The 17,597-nt window shown below is 40.8% G+C and overlaps 1 protein-coding gene across 7 annotated transcripts in view; it reads left to right on the forward strand.

Annotated features, from left to right (window-relative positions):
* The window catches only part of PIP5K1C (phosphatidylinositol-4-phosphate 5-kinase type 1 gamma), a 99,311-nt gene extending 87,264 nt beyond the window's left edge, over positions 1–12,047 (forward strand). For 2 of the 7 annotated variants that reach the window (XM_044268677.1, XM_044268725.1), the window contains 3 exons: positions 3,504–3,575; positions 3,771–3,854; positions 11,305–12,047. In XM_044268677.1, the coding sequence (XP_044124612.1) occupies positions 3,504–3,575; positions 3,771–3,854; positions 11,305–11,307 (159 nt within the window). In that variant the 3' untranslated portion in view covers positions 11,308–12,047. Of the gene's footprint in view, positions 1–521; positions 568–2,830; positions 3,576–3,770; positions 3,855–11,304 lie in introns of those variants that run through there. The other 5 variants (XM_044268690.1, XM_044268699.1, XM_044268682.1 and 2 more) reach the window with 5 other exon arrangements.
* Positions 12,048–17,597: the final 5,550 nt, after the last annotated feature.

The raw sequence follows: 17,597 nt of genomic DNA on the forward strand, positions 1-17,597 counted from the left end.
CCGGGCCTTCAGGGGCGACATGGAGCGGAGGCATGAAGACAACTTTAGGGCCAGTGAGTGGTGGAGATAATGCACTGACTTACTAGGAGGCTCCTAGTGGAGACTGATGCCTTACCCAGGTAACCTCCGTATTTACACAGAGAGGCCATTCGAACAGGAACTGATGTGATATAAAGGGAGGGTTGTGAGCCTTTATAGTTCAGAGTATATGTGTAATTCTTATCAATGTATTAGAAGCAACGTTTGTATATGCTTGTTTGGGGTTCAGCTCTGAGATGTAAGGCTAGTTTCACACTAGCATTTACAGATGTGGCAGGCTGTTCTGGTTGGGAAGATGGCGAGAATCGGCCAGACAAAAAATACAGCTTTTATGCAGGACCGGCTGACAGAAGGCTGTGTCGGCAGTCTGAAACTAGCCTAAGCAGTTTATATGATAAGTTTCTATTGTTGATAGCGCAATGTACGTAAAAGTGCAGACAGACAGCAGTATAGGCTACATGTTTCATTTTACCGCCCTACAGACATTGACACTAATGCAGCTACCCGTGAAGCATAATTCTGACACCAGTAAGTGCTACATATGTCATGCGTGTGCAGTGACTGGCTGTTCTTTTACCTTGTACATTAAAATTTTTCATTTATTGCAGAGGCTATACTTTTAGTAGGGTCTTGACAGTATTGGCATTATACACATTTTGTAAGCTCAGAGGGAATCTGTCACCAGTTTTATGGAACCTTAACTAAAGTCATCAAAGACTAATGACAGATCTCCTTAGCAGAATGCTGAATCATTTTCTTGAATTGACTTATTGACCACTTATTCGTAAGGATCTGGCTTTCCCTGCCTACCTCCACTGCTGACTGACATATAGAGACAGAGAGATAAATAGATATATATAGATATATACACACACACACACACGCAAATATCGCGGCAGCACAGTCAGACGTTGTGCAATTCCTCACAGAGGTCGGCCTTTCCTCCACGATATATACTTAACAAATGACGAGGCAGCACTTCCAGCTTTAGGTGACAGGGTGAAGATCCCAAAACTTTAATAAGTTTAACAAGCTTGATAAAGGCCTCATTGAGTAGGCCGAAACGTTGTTGGGATGAAAGTTTTGGGGTCTTCACCCTGTCACCTAAAGCTGGAAGTGCTGCCTCGTTATTTAAGTATAATATATATATCCAAAAGTTTGGACACACCTTCTCATTCAAAGAGTTTTCTTTATTTTCTTGACTATGAAAATTTGTAGATTCACACTGAAGGCATCAAAACTATGAATTAACACATGTGGAATTATACACATAACAAAAAAGTGTGGAACACCTGAAAATGTCATATTCTAGGTTCTTCAAAGTAACCACCTTTTGCTTTGATTACTGCTTTGCACACTCTTGGCATTCTCTTGATGAGCTTCAAGAGGTAGTCACCTGAATTGGTCTTCCAACAGTCTTGAAGGAGTTCCCAGAGATGCTTAGCACTTGTTGGCCCTTTTGCCTTCACTCTGCGGTCCAGCTTACCCCACACCATCTCGATTGGGTTCAGGTCCGGTGACTGTGGAGGCCAGGTCATCTGGCGCAGCACCCCATCACTCTCCTTCATGGTCAAATAGCCCTTACACAGCCTCGAGGTGTATTTGGGGTCATTGTCCTGTTGAAAAATAAATGATGGTCCAACTAAACGCAAACCGGATGGAATAGCATGCCGCTGCACGATGCTGTGGTAGCCATGCTGGTACAGTATGCCTTCAATTTTGAATAAATCCCCAACAGTGTCACCAGCAAAGCACCCCCACACCATCACACCTCCTCCTCCATGCTTCACGGTGGGAACCAGGCATGTAGAGTCCATCCGTTCACCTTTTCTGCGTCGCACAAAGACAAGGTGGTTGGAACCAAAGATCTCAAATTTGGAATCATCAGACCAAAGCACAGATTTCCACTGGTCTAATGTCCATTCCTTGTGTTCTTTAGCCTGTCCTTAGCAGTGGTTTCCTAGCAGATATTCTACCATGAAGGCCTGATTCACACAGTCTCCTCTTAACAGTTGTTCTAGAGATGTGTCTGCTGCTAGAACTCTGTGTGGCATTGACCTGGTCTCTAATCTGAGCTGCTGTTAACCTGCGATTTCTGAGGCTGGTGACTCGGATGAACTTATCCTCCGCAGCAGAGGTGACTCTTGGTCTTCCTTTCCTGGGGCGGTCCGCATGTGAGCCAGTTTCTTTGTAGCGCTTGATGGTTTTTGTGACTGCACTTGGGGACACTTTCAAAGTTTTCCCAATTTTTAAGACTGACTGACCTTCATTTCTTAAAGTAATGATGGCCACTCGTTTTTCTTTACTTAGCTGCTTTTTTCTTGCCATAATACAAATTCTAACAGTCTATTCAGTAGGACTATCAGCTGTGTATCCACCTGACTTCTCCACAACGCAACTGATGGTCCCAACCCCATTTATAAAGCAAGAAATACCACTTATTAAACCTGACAGGGCACACCTGTGAAGTGAAAACCATTTCAGTTGACTACCTCTTGAAGCTCATCAAGAGAATGCCAAGAGTGTGCAAAGCAATAATCAAAGCGAAAGGTGGCTACTTTGAAGAACCTAGAATATGACATATTTTCAGTTGTTTCACACTTTATGTATATAATTCCACATGTGTTAATTCATAGTTTTGATGCCTTCAGTGTGAATCTACAATTTTCATGGTCATGAAAATAAAGAAAACTCTTTGAATGAGAAGGTGTGTCCAAACTTTTGGTCTGTACTGTATATATCTCTATAGATATAGATATATCTCTAATTTTTTTCTTTTTTTTTCTTGTAGCAATTAGCTGGAAGAACGAAATCCTCATGAATTTCAGGGCTCATCCACATGTGTTTTGTATTGAGCAGCTCCAGGGCTGGAGCTGTTCAGTATAAGATTTTAGCAAAACGGCTTGGTCAAAAGCCTGTGACCTGGAGTTTTTGTCCCAGTCAGCAGTTTGTTCTGGCCTCAGGGCACCATTGTTGACAGATTCCCTTGAATAAGTCTCTGATGTTTTTTAGCTTGAGAATGCTTAATTTAACATTTAAACATATTTATAATCCTAGTTTTTAATAAACTTTGACAAATTGTTGTAAGTATTCTCTACTGCAAGCAGCTAATTTCATCCTTGGCTCTGTCTTGAATCTGCATGTCTGCTCTACACTAAGCAATAATCGGTCCTTGCTACTCTCCTAATGAATGGGTCTGACATGCTGCCTCCCTTTTCTGGTGTCTTCATAGAAAACTTTTCTTGTATATTGCACTTATATAGAGTAGTTTCAGATCTCTCTATATCTCGATCTCTCTCTATATCTCGATCTCTCTCTCTCTATATCTCGATCTCTCTCATATTGTTATGGCTTGTTTCTGGTTGTGTATCATGTTATGGTGTGGCAGTCTCATCCCATTCCCTCGGTCATTTCATTTATCTGTCTTTCACCTCTGTGTTGGCTTCATCTCATCTTTCAAGTAGTTCACGGATGGGCGATATTGGGTGTATTCCCCCCGCCTCAATCGGATGCACTCTCCATCATCCACTGACTCTGTGAGTACGATCAGTGCGATCAAATGCTAAACATACATGACCCTTGTCTGACAAGTATGGACTGTAGCAGTGTTAGAGACTCCTGTAGGCCCTTCAGGCATATATGCATCCATTTATTTTGTTCTTATTTTCTTCTGTCTTTTTCCTCCCCTCCTCCTATTTCTGCCTTAAAATGTCTCCTCACCTCTTGTATAGCCTCCAGATGACCGGAGCTGGGTTTATTCTCCACTCCACTATAACACCCAGGTTCAGTCTGTCTCGGACGAGGAGAGTGACACAGTAAGTTCTTAATGGAAGCATATTAGCACTTGTGTGTGTTTTTGTTTTGGATAATATAACTGGCGAAAGGCGTTTGACAAAAAATTATGCCTATTGGTTAGAAAGCGGAAGACTTTTTACCTTTGGGTATTACCGGGGTTCCCCATCTGTGTAAAGCTGCTTGTGCAATAACGTCTATTTTCCTTATGGTCACACTATTTACTATGGAGGGAGGAGCGTCCTCTTTCTGTCCTTTTCACAGAGCTGGAGGAGAATGGCAAATGAACGTGAGGTGTTCTTGAACACATTGGCCATTTATGGCAAGGCATATGCCCTAAATTTCTGATAGATTTGGTCACTTTTGCTGGGACGCTACCCTGTTTGCAAATTTAAAAGCCGCCGTCAGCAGCTGCTTTTACAATTAAAGTTAAAAGGGTTGTCCTATTTTGTAATATTGATGACCTATCCTAACTTTACACCAACTACTGGTTGCCTACCTTTAACCAAAGTTTTGTTGCATCTTTAGCCCCCTTTCTGCTAACCCACTCATCCTTGTGCAGCTGGAAAGCCAAAGCAGTAAAGTTAAGCACAGTGCATTATTCCTTTTGCGCATTTAATTCATGAATAGGTCTAAATGTCATGTGGCAAATTTTGCATTTTACAATGTCTAGGCACACTCGCATTAGTACATTTTCACCAGTTTGTTAGAAAGTTGCATTAGCATGATTAAGATTTTACTCTTTAATGGAGTTGTCTCAAACCATGCAAATGGCATTGTTTCCATGGTTACAACTACAGCAGTGGTCGTGCTTGCAGACTATAGAAAAGAGCTCCGGCCTCTCTGGTGGCTGCGACCGTGGGAGCATGCATACACCACAGCTCCCATCCCAGCCAACTTATATCTGCGCCGTATAGGTGGTCATAACCCCTGGAACTGAGCAGAATACGATGTGATGGAAAAATAAATTCAGCCAGCAAAAAAGGCAATATGGACAATAACTATACATATTAGTAAGTGCTTTGTATTAATTTTCTCTACATCATAAATGCCATTTGCTGAAGTGAGACAATCCCTTTTTAACACTTGTAAAGTCTCAATCCCTCCTTATCCCCACCTCAGAGGTGGGACTTAATCAAGGGGTGGTGCTTTAGGCTAGGTTCACATAATTTTTATCTAACTTGTACAAAAAATATATATGTTAAACTGATGCCTCCTGCGGATGTCATACAGTGGTATCACCATAGAGTTCCATTGTAACAAACACTATACCTGTATGTTAACATATACTAAGTACTATGCTTTTGCATCCTTTTTTTTTTTTTTTCCCCCACCCAACAATTACTTTAAATCTAGGGCAAAAATGTGATGTGAACCCAGCCTAACATGTCTGGTCTTCAGTTGCAGACTGGGCAGTAGGGATGGCTCCTTCTGCAGAGCTGCATACAGGCAAAGATTTGTCAGAAGGCATAGAAAAGGAATGGCTCAAATCCAGGGACACACAAAAGAACTGTTTTATATATTTCTCTGTTTTGTCTTTGGACAAAATTAAACTAAAATAAAATTTAATTCATTTAAATAAACTGCTGCAAAATAAAGGACCAAATTATATTTTTTATCAACTATATATAGTGGATAACTCTTCGACACTGGTTACACAATGCAGGTAAATACCAAGGGTTGCATCCAGAACGGTTCTAATCCTACCACAGCTCGCTGATAGTAGAACTTATTGGATGGAGTGGAACATGATTCCAGAACAGAATACCAGAATTGCCATAACCACCATATGCTGGACACCTCCGGCACCCAAAGGATCCCATTGACTATGATGGTGTCTGCTAGGATTCCAGCCTGACTAAAGGCATTCTTGATGCAGATGTGTTTTGTCCAGCATGAATACTGGCATTCTGATGACAAAATACAGCTGCATCCAGAATGCTAGTATTTGTGCCAGAATCCCAGCAGACCCAGTGCATAGGATCTGTCAGGTTCCAGCGGTGACTAGCATATGCCAGATACAGCAGTTCCGATATTCTGTTTCTATGCTGGAATAGAATGCCACAGTTGTGATTGCAGATGTGGACATAGCCATACTGTAGAAGATCATGTCCTCGATAGAAGTACAAACAATAGGAGACCATGGATTCTGGCTAATTAGGTTAGGTCAATCCAGCTATTTTAAGTACAGATGTAGCCAGCTTTAAAGTCATGCCTGGTGGGTTATCACATTAGCATATCTCACTGGTTTAGTTTAACTGTATGGAAAGCTTCCAAAGTTTAAAGTTTTGAGTTACACTGTTGGGACGGCGCACTAACCCACTGATTCTGGTACTTAATACATCTGTATACTCAACGCATTTCCTGACCTACTGCATTTTTCTTAAAATGTCACCTACATGATCCATAACTCTCCTGCAGAATTCATGAATGGTTTTAGGTGGGAAAGAGCTTGTCTCTAGATAGTCATGCCTCCAGACATTCTACCTTTTATTGACACAAGGTGCGCAGAGATTTTTTTTAGACCCGTTTGATTTTTCTGTTTTTGTATTTTATTTTATTTGAATTGGGAGTTCTGTTCTAGAAAACTTTTGTTCAGTGGCTGGCAAATTTATAGTCTTGTGGGAGCAAACGTCATTGTCCTCAATGATACTCTGTTAATTTCAATATAAGTTTAAATGAAATCAATAAAATAAAAATTAGATTATCTCATTATTAACATTGTAAACTGGTCGCCTGGTGGTCGGGACTTAAAGGGATTCTGTCACCTCTCATAACACAAATTAAGATTTTAAACCAGTCATACTCCACAGACTACCTTGAATCTGCTTTGCTGTTCTATACTGTAATCCGTCCAGTAGTTTTGCTGAAAAACGACTTTTATAATTATGCTAATTAATCCTGAAGGTGCCCAGAGGGGCGTTATGTTCCACTTTGTGTGCCCAGTAACGCCCCCCCTGCAGTGCCCAAAACTCCTTCCTCCTGAATCCCTAACCGCCCAAAGCGTATCATCCCTCTACTCCCTGGCGGCCGAGCGAAGTCTCGCGCAGACGCAGTACCCACTGAGGGCTGCGCCCCCCCCACCCTGCTGCCACCAATGAAAAGACAGAGTGGGAGGGGAGGGGCTGTGGCCACTGCACCACCAATTATGTTAACTCACCCATTAATTCAAATACAGGAGGCGGATGCTGGCTGCAGAATGGCATAGCCGGCACCTGACCTCTATGACGGGAAGCTGCAATCTGCAGCAGATAACCCTTCAGGTGCCGTACCGGTCATAGAGGTCGGGTGCCAGCTATGTGATTCTGCAGCCAGCACCCGCCTCCTGTGTTTGAATTAATGGGTGAGCTAACAACATTGGTGGCGCAGTGTGCCCCCCCCCCCCCCCCAAGTATTAAAGTCATTGGTGGCAGTGGCCACAGGGTTCCCTCCCCTCCTCAGTGGCAGTTCCCGTCGGATCCCCATCAGTGAACCAATCTGAGCACCGCAATTAACCATGGCAGCCAGGGCGCTGCTGAAGCCGTGGCTGCCATGTTAAGCTCCTTGCTGCCGGGTGCACAAAGCCCATGACAGGAGTGTAAAGTCCTATTCACCCTAATAGAGCTCTATTAGGGTGAATAGGACAAGGCTCCCAGCCCCTAAGGGGGTGGATGGTAAATAAAGTGTAAAACAAAAAAAAGTTACAAAAACACAAACCCCAAAATATTAAGTACAAATCGCTACTGTTCCCAATTTTACTTATAAAATATATAAACAAATAAACCTATTACATATCGCCACGTACAAAAAGTACAAACTATTAAAATATTTAAAAAATATATATTTTTTTATTTTTTTTATTTTTCAATTTGGGGACAAAAATTTTATTTCAAATTTTTCAGTTTAGGAGGCAATGGCTCCTGTTTATTATTTTTAGTCTGGAGCACTGTGATGTTTCTGAGCATTGTGTTTAGGTTAAGGAAAGGATGGGTGTGATTACTAAAAGAGGACTGCTCTCTTAATCTTTATTAGGGATGTTTATTATCCCCTGTTCACCAGAAAACTGGTGCCAAAAAGTCACCAACGTTTTGTGCGGTCCATAGTTGTGCAACATTTCCAGACTTTTTGAGAGTTTGGGGCCCAGCTCAGAATTTTTCAAATAGTGAGTGGGGAGCGGGCAGTTCAAGGTCTGCACGGCCAGCCGGTCACATTTGTTATAAAATCTAAAACCTGCAGTGGTGGTTTTAACAGCACACAACCACACTGTTGGAATACACCCTAAGGTAAATGTCAAGTATCCAAGAAGGGATTAGAAGCTCCTGTGTAGTTTCAAATACAAGTCTGTATGAAACACTAATATCTTATTGATCGCTGGTAAAATACATAGCTTCCGTTATTCTTCTAAATGTATATTGTAAGAATAAAGTCACTTAAGACATTTTACATTATTTCTGTGTTTTACTTTTCTTAAAGGGGTTGTTCCACAATTGACATGTAATACCTATCCAAGGGATAGGTGATAAATGCCTGATTGCTGGGAGCCCCATCGCTGGGACTCCAGAACCAGTAGAACGGTGGTCCCAGTCCTCCCATTTCTCACCACAGTGAGGTCTACAGGACTAAGATAGCTGAGCGCTGTACTCTGCTATGGCTAGTTTGTGGGGAAATCCCCCTTTTATCATTGTCTTTAAAAATAAATTAGGAAATGTTGCAATATTTTGGTTTGACTTCTAGAGGTCATCTTAAAAAAAATTACTCCAGAAAGTGATCTGGTTATAAAAAATACCTCTGGGCAGTGGCAACCAGTGAGACTTGGGCCGATTGCATGTACGGGTCACAGCAGTTGGGGATCAGATATGATTGTACAGTAGTGAGGACCAAGCATTGCGAAAAGTTACTGGTGTGAAAATGATATCGCTGGCAGCTAACTCTAGAGTACAAACCATATAACTTGTCCCATCTTGAACAGGCTCTTAAATATTGAAGTGTTTGTGACAAATTTTAACTTTAGAATCCTAGTAACATGTTACTAGACACTTATCATTCTTGTTACCAAAAAAAATAAAAAATGAAGACCACATGATACTAGTCAGGATGAGCGGTCTCCAAACTAGTCCTGAAGTATTCGCTTTAAAAAAAAATAAAATTTGCATTAGTTGTGTAAATATTAAATTGGGGTACAGTTATGTTTACATGTTCAAATTGGGGTACATTTATGTGTTGTGTGCCTTGGGCCATACTGTTTCTGCTTTACAAAAAGAACAACTTTAAATAGATCTTGCCACCATGTAATCTGCCAACTGCTCGTTACAGAACGGGAGATGCTAAGCAGATTGATATTAATTTTATGGGAAAAGATTCAGTATAACCTGTATTTCATTCATTTAAATTCCTGCTTTTTCTGGGCTTTGAAGTCAAGGAGGCGGTCCTATGGGTGATTGACAGCCATCTCTGTATAGACAGTTATAGAGGGAAGGCTGTCAATCACTGATGGGACCGCCTCTGACTTCAAAGACCAGAATGAGATGGAATTTAAATGTATACCGTAAAATACAAGTTTTATTGAATCTTTTCCCACAAAACTATATATCAATCTGCTCAGCTTCTTCTGCTCTATAACATGGTGCCTGTAGCTCAGAAGCAATGTTCAATGTGGCAGGTTCCTTTTTAAATGTAATTAAGTCAACATAGTAGGACAAGTGTAACAGTCACAAAATATGCTATCTGCTGTATTCCTACTACTCATAGTTTTGCCCCTCTTAGAGAGCTATGCCTCCTTATATGACACACACACACACACACACACACACACACACACACACACACACACACACACACACACACACACACACACACAGTTATGCTCCTGTTGATGGCCCCCACACAGTTATGCAAACCAGATGACCCTCTCTCACAAAGTTATGCTCCCTTAAGTGTCTCCAGTTGGAATACTACTACGTTCCCCCGTCAAACATCGTAGAGCGCGTCTGCTCTACTATGTGCTGTGCTATCTGTAGCTCAGTTGCTGGTTCAATGCAGTCACTACATCACACCTCCTTGCGCTGAAATACAGACAGCAGGGAGCTGACATAGATGCAGCTCAATGCAGGACATGATGGGGGTCCAGACAGCTGGCAACCAAATCCAGACCTCAGTCTACCAGTTTAGTACCCCTGGTATAGATAGATAGCCATAAGTGCTGAATTCCTGATCCGTGTAAGACCAACTTCAAATACAGCCATGTACAGAAGGGTCAAAATTGTAGTATTGTTTGATTTTAAAATTATGTGCTTTATTGCAGGGGTATAAACAGATCTCATAGGGTCCCATGGCAAAACTTAGTATGGGGTCCCCCTTGCTTCACCCAGTTTCTCAGAATGCATGCGTCAAACACTCCCAGGCAACATGGAAGGCAAAGTATAACTCCCAGATTTTTGAAGAATTAAAGGGGTTGTGCACTTTCATTTAACTGATGATCTATCCTCTGGATAGATAATCGGCTTCTGATCGGCGGGGGTCTGACACCCGGGACCCCCACCGATCAGCTGTTTGAGAAGGCAGCAGCGTTCCAGCAGCGCCGCGGCCTTCTCGCTGTTTACCGCTGGGCTGCCCGCTGACATCACGACTAGTATCAACTAGCGTGGGCGGGGCTAAGCTCTGTTCATTTGAATGGAGCTTAGCCGCGCCCACGCTAGTTGATACTAGTCGTGATGTCAGTGGGAGGGCGGCCCAGCGGTAAATGGTGAGAAGGCCGCGGCGCTGCTGCCTTCTCAAACAGCTCCGATCAGAAGCTGATGATCTATCCAGAGGATAGATCATCAGTTAAATGAAAGTGCAGAACCCCTTTAAAGTTTATTTGTTCGGTGGAAGAAAGCTTAATAAAAAGTTGTAATAGAAGTCACATACAGAGTGACATTTGTGTCAGAAAAAGGTTCATAAATATGGCGCTTATTCTGAACACCATATTTCTCAGTGTATTTATTCCAGACAACTGGCATAAACACATGGATAAATCTACCCCGTATAGCTGTCTGCAGCTTCCCACAATAGAACTGCCTGCCTGAATCCACCACAAGGGGAAGAATTTATACAGTAATCATAGACTGCAATGGCAGTTGTAAAAATCGCTTTGCACCAAGCTCACCCTGATGGCGGCTCCATGAAAATAGTTCAGCACTGGGTCCCATAGTAGTCACGTGGTCTGCCTCTATGAAAGATATGAAACTGCTTTACTGTAAAATTATGCACTACATAACTTTTTGCTTTTCATGTGTATAAAATTACAATTTAGAAACACTAAGGAACTTGCTTGTTAAATCATATGTACTCCTATACAGATTTTGTAAAGAGATCTCTAAAATCAGTCAGAATAATTATTTTCACGTCTCAGTAACCCTGCTGTACCTGTAAAATATATATATATATATATATATATATATATATATATATATATATATATATATATATATATATTTTAATTTTGTCTCTTTCTAGTAAATACTATGCAGATACCTGACAGAAGAAAACCTTGATACCTTTTGTGTCCCTTCACCCCAGCCTCAGAAACAATGGAAGGGTGTGATGATCAACCGTGGAGGAAAAGAACTGACCAGTTACCAGACTCATACAATCTACTATGCCGTTATGTGTATTTGTAATAGTATTATCCCTTCCTTGGTGTTCGAGTGCTTTGCCAAACATTCCCTTTTATTTTTCAGTCTGTGAATTTTATTTGATTGCCAGATGATGGGACAGAAGCTCATCCGCTGTATCTCAGATGGGCATCCTGCACTATTTATGGAGAGGGAATATCTGCAAGGTCTGTGGGGTTCTCTAGCTGAACATAGAAGTTGTTCCGTTGATGATGGAAAGTTCCTGTACACTACAAATCTAATGCACCTGGTTGGACCTATCATGCTGCATCTCTGGCTCGGTTTCATTTTAACACTGCTCCTTGTTTTGTGTGTTTTGATATTTAATCCTTTTTTAGTATTTATATTGCGTGGAGTAAACTGGTGATAGGAGTGCTAAGGACTGTCTACCTTTTCACGTTTCACTGTTGTGGACTGTTTACATTGTAGAACTGGTTCAGTGATCAGGATTTGGAACTGATCACCCCCATTCTTATTTTATTTATTTTGTATTTTTTTTTTTAAATACAATTTGCACTGCCACATTTGTATCTGTGGCTATAGACTACTGGCGCCTAAAGTCATTAAAGATCAGGTCAGAAATCATTTTGGCTGGCTGGATATCATTTTGATTTATTTCCATTAAATCTTGAACTGGGGGATGATGTTTTTAGACTTTAAAATGTTTTTTATCCATTGCGTGCTGTTGTAATTAGAATCATTGTGATGTTCAAAGCCCATTTCGTTTTCTATCCTGGTTTCTTTGCTTTCAAGACTTTCTATACTATTATGTAAATATTAAAGAAGTTTTTATTTCTATTTAAAAACCCACTGCTTAAGGCTACATGCACACAAACGTTTGCTTCAGTGTCCGTTCCGTTTTTTTTTTTTCCGGATAGGATGCGGACCCATTCATTTCAATGGGTCCACAAAAAATGCGGACAGTACATGTGTGTGTCCGCATCAGTATGTCCGTTCTGTAGCCCCGCAAAAAAAAAATAGAACATGTCCTATTCTTCGTTTTAGTCATTGGATCCGCAAAAAAAAAAAACTATGGCATACGAACGTCATCCGGGTTTTTTGGGGGGTTTTTTGCGGACCACAAAACGCATACGGTCGTGTGCATGTAGCCTAAATCAAAAGAAAAATAAGCTATCCGATTTGTTTCAGCCTCCAGCCAGCTGTCGAAACATTACCATAAGCCTAATGAAGACATTAGATTTTTAGTATTGTTTTTATCATTAAAATAAATGTAGAATGCTCAAGCCATTAAGATCGAATGCATTGTAGCCACATTCCCACAGTCTCTGCATATACTTTTAAAGTGGCAGCACTACATTTATATTCAAGCTGCTTGGTTAAAAATTTTTTTTTTTTTACATTTACTGCTAGTTTATGTATTTGCACATATTAGTATAGGCAAGAGTATTACTGTATCGTTAAGGAAAGTTGTCAGGAAGAAGTTACCATTTGGTGTGACACCAACCAGCTGATTTAACGGGGTAATCCAAACTTCAGGTATGAGAAGGTTAAGTTTGATCTAGGGTTGCCATAGAGTTTCATGAAAGAAAAATCTGACTAACATGTAACTATGTAATCTTCTTACTACAACTGGAATTCCTCGTTAAGAAGCCTCCATACAGCTACAGTGTTAGAAGATAATTAATCAGTCATATTGTTCCATTGTGATGAAAAAATATTGTGTCCTGTATTGAAAGCTCCTAATCGCTGCGGGAGACAGGTTGTTGGACACATTCCTGCATTGTGTGCAGGTGAATGATCTTCTGTGAGTCTTGTAGAGTGCTACAGGATGCCTGGGAAATGAAAAGTAACACCACGTGGTGACTGATCATCTTTATGATGTCAACATATGGAAAAAATGCTCTCCATTTTTAAAGAGTGGTGAGGTGTGTGTACGCATTAATAAATTACACACCCACATATAGATAGTGTATGTGTGTGTGCCCTGGTGCTGCTACATTAACGTTCTAGGCTCAAGAATGTGTGTGTCAATTTTTACTTTTAAACTGTATTACACAGTCCACGTGCATCCTTGTTTATTTAGAGAATACATTTTCAAAGAAGTGCAAAGCTCACATTGGTGATTGCCACCATGACCAGGGCACTTTTCAGCTCCTGTAAATAAGGTGCGCTATAGAACTGCATTTTTTTCCATTTTATGTAATTCTGAGTATTCTCCATTTTCTGTTCTGTGCAAACTGTTTATTTTGTACTTAGATTGTGCTGTGTTTGAATATCATTGATGTAACCAAGATATCAAGGTTGGACATAGTTAAGCAGGTTGTAAATTGATGTAAATAATGTTTGACTGTTTCAATGTGGCTGTGTCTTTTTTTTCTGATGGCTGCAATTATATAGTGAATTTATCAATGATCCTGCTGTATTAAAACATTCTGCTAATGCGCTCTGTGTTATTGTATTACTTTCCTTATGCCTTTATTTAACCCCTTAAGGACAATTTTTGCGTTTTTAATTTTTCACTCCCGTCTTCCCATAGTCCTAACTTTTTTTTTAATTTTTCCATTCACATACCCTTATGAGGGCTTATTTTTTGCGGGACAAGTTGTACTTTCTAATGGCACAATTTACGGTTGCATACTATGTAGTAGGAAGCAGAAAAAATGCAATTCTGTGAAAGGTTTTTATTTCATTTTTTTACACTGTGCCCTATGCAGTAAAATTCACCTGTTATCTTCCTTCTCCAGGTCAGTACGGTTACAGCGATACCACACTTGTCTACATTTTTTTGCGTTTAATACTGAAAAAGAAATTAACCTTTTTGAGGGAAAAAAACATTTCCTAACCATATTCTGACCCCTATAACTTTTTTGTAGTTATATTTACGGGGCTGTGTGAGGGCTCATTTTTTGCCGGACGATCTGTTCTTTTGATACCAATTTGAAGTGTGTGCGACTACACCATAATTTTTTTTAAAATAAAAAGTGAAGTGACAAAAATTACAAATTGGCAGTTTTTTTTTTTTTTTTCCCGTTACGCCATTAATATTCTATTTTAATAGTATGGGCATTTTTGCACATGGCGATGCCCATGATATAATTATTAATATTATTATTATTTTGTATTTTTTTTATTTTAAGGTGATTTGAACTTTTATATATTTTTTAGATTTGTGAAAACTTTTTTTTTTTTTTTTTAAGTCCCCTTGGGTGACAATAACTGGCAATCATTATATTGCCCATTGTGTTCATTGATGGCTAAATGGCCCTCATTGAACACTTCATTTGCACTATGGCCTCTATTGGAATAGCCATCTAATGGACTTTGAAGCCTGCTTGAGGCTTCAGTCTATTAGTGCAGTGTAAGGCCTCATGCACACGACCGTGCGGTTATTGCGGTCCGCAAAAAAAAAAAAGGAAGCCGCCCATGTTGCCTTCCGCAATTTGCAGAACGAAACAGGCGCCGGCAATATAAATGCCTATTCTTATCCGCAATGCGCGGACGAAAATAGGACATGTTATTTTTTTAGCGGGCCCGCGGAACGGAGCCACGGATGCGGACAGCACACGGAGCGCTGTCTGCATCTTCTGCGGCCCCATTGAAGTGAATGGGTCCGCATCCAATACGCCAAAACGGTGGCTCGGATGCGGACCAAAACAGTCGTCTGCATGAGGCCTAACAGGTTCCCCAATCTCAGTCGGGGAACTCTGTTGCCAGAGCGGAAGCACGCAACTTCTGCTTCCGGTGTGATCAGATGCCGTGGTTACATTTGACCATGGCATCTGAAGGGTAAAATGTATGCGATCAGCCTTATTGCTGATTGCATACATGTGCCGCGGGTCTCTGCTATTTAAAATAGCAGAAACCCTGTGGCCATGTTGCCTGCAGCTCGCGCGAGCGGGCGCCATGTTTGGGGACCAGACTTCCGCCGTACATATATGGTGGAGGTCCTTAAGGGGTTAATCTGTGTTGGATTGATCTATTCATATTGATCATCTTGACAGCTGCTGGAGTGAGTCGGATAATAATAAAAAATATATATATATGTATGTATGTATGCCTGGGTAAAAATATGGGTATGTCCAGGTTCAGCTCTAAACCCAGACAACCCCTTTTAATCTTTATTTTCTCTTATCTTGGGATATCATTTTGGTGCTTTGGAACCATAAACTGGTTTTCCATAGCGTTTGACTCGAGTTAAAATGGTTTCAACTTACAGTGGTTGTCCTGGATTCTATAAATATTGTAACTTGATAGGCCACTGGACAGTATCATGAGAAAAGATAAAACAATATGTCAAATAAACCACAGGCATAGAGCAACATGTACTAAATCTCCTAAAAATCAAATGTTCTTAAAAAAAAAATTACAATCTAATGGTTCATTCACTGACTGTATGGTTATTATGCCCATGATGCTCACTGCAAATACAGGGAAGTGGAAAAATATAGGATGGGAGATGAAGAATGACAACATCCATAAATCTGTCATAGCAAAGTTGAGCTGGCTAGGAGGAAAGAACCTTGGGGAGGTGCTGCATATGACACAATGAAACTAAATTTTGTCAGATTGACACACCAGTATTGCCTATGAGTAAAGAAGCAGATGGCACATACCGGTATCTAAGGCTACTTTCACACCAGCGTTTTTGCTGGATTCATCAGGGTTCAGCAAAAACGCTTCTGTTACTAATAATACAACCATCTGCATCCGTTATGAACGGATCTGGTTGTATTATCTTTAACATTGCCAAGGCGGATCTGTCATGATCTCCATTGAAAATAAATGGAAGACGGATCATTGTCTTGCTCCGCATCCCAGGATGGAAAGCAAACTGCAACATATTGCGGTTTGCTCTCCGGTATGGGAACGCAACGGAATGCATTTTGGAGCATTCAGTTCAGTTTTGTCCCCATTGACAATGGGGTATTGAGTCCCTATGATGGATCGCAATACCGGAAAACTAAAACGCTAGTGTGAAAGTAGACTAATCTAGAACTGTTCCATACCATCTCAAACAAACAGAAGGGGAGATTTATCAAACTGTTGTAAAGTAGAACTGGCTTAGTTGCCCATTGCAACCAGTCAGATTCCACCTTTCATTTTTCAAAGGAGCTCTGAAACCTAAAGTTAAGTGCATATATCTTCATAAAACCTCCAGAACGGGAAAGACCAAACATCTGGTTTTAAGCTGGAAATTTTTGTTTACCATGTTTTATTAATGTTAATATGCAAAATAACCGTGGAAGCCCAGTAATCGGGTCTTCAACACAGTGAAAGCCAGATATCCCTCAAAGGAAGGAAAACTGGGCAAAGGGGTATCCCCATTACAGAGATCACCAGATCCCCCATATTAAGTGGCCCCTATGTCAAGGTCCCACTCTTTTACAAGCCTTAAAGATGTGATGGGGGAAGACCTAAGCGAGTTATCCATCCACAGACAGCTGTGTCAGGGTGTTGCCCACTTAATATCAGAGATTGCAAACCTCAGAACTACATCCGTGACAAACAAGATTATGATAACAACCAGGTTTATTACCTGGAAGGACAGAGAGACATATGCTACACAGACCTCTCTGAATATGAGACCTCAGGGACTGAGGGTAACCCACATGTAAGAATAAATAATAGTAAAAAAAAAAGTGAAAAATAGACTTTATAATAACCCAAACAAACTAAGTCAACAGTCCTCACAGAATGAATCAAGCACAAAAGAGACAACCACCATGCAGAGACCAAACATCTGCCATTCCTTTGGAAACCATAGCAACCTGTACCAGCCTGGACATTGCATCTATATCTCTCTTTGGAACATCTGGTTCAGTGCACAATGGGGACACCTATCCGCAGCCCCTTTCAAATCAGAATATTACCCCACAGGGTCCAACAATGCCAGCAATCACACCAGAAACACAAATGGTCACTGGTGCAATCACAACCAGTACCCTACCAAATGCCCCCCCCCCCCCCCCCCCTTTTTTTTTTTTCTTTAGGACAGTCTGGGATCCAACTAAGGGATAGGGAGAAATGGGGCTACAATCAGAAATAGAAGACTGTAGCGGAAGTCAGATCATAAACTTTTCCAGTACAGTTTTGACAGCAGCCCAAACAAACTTACAACAAATTGTGATTAGAGTTGAGCGAACACCTGGATGTTCGGGTTCGAGAAGTTCGGCC

This window comes from Bufo gargarizans, chromosome 1 (genome assembly GCF_014858855.1).
Source record: "Bufo gargarizans isolate SCDJY-AF-19 chromosome 1, ASM1485885v1, whole genome shotgun sequence".
Taxonomy (NCBI): Eukaryota; Metazoa; Chordata; class Amphibia; order Anura; family Bufonidae; genus Bufo; species Bufo gargarizans.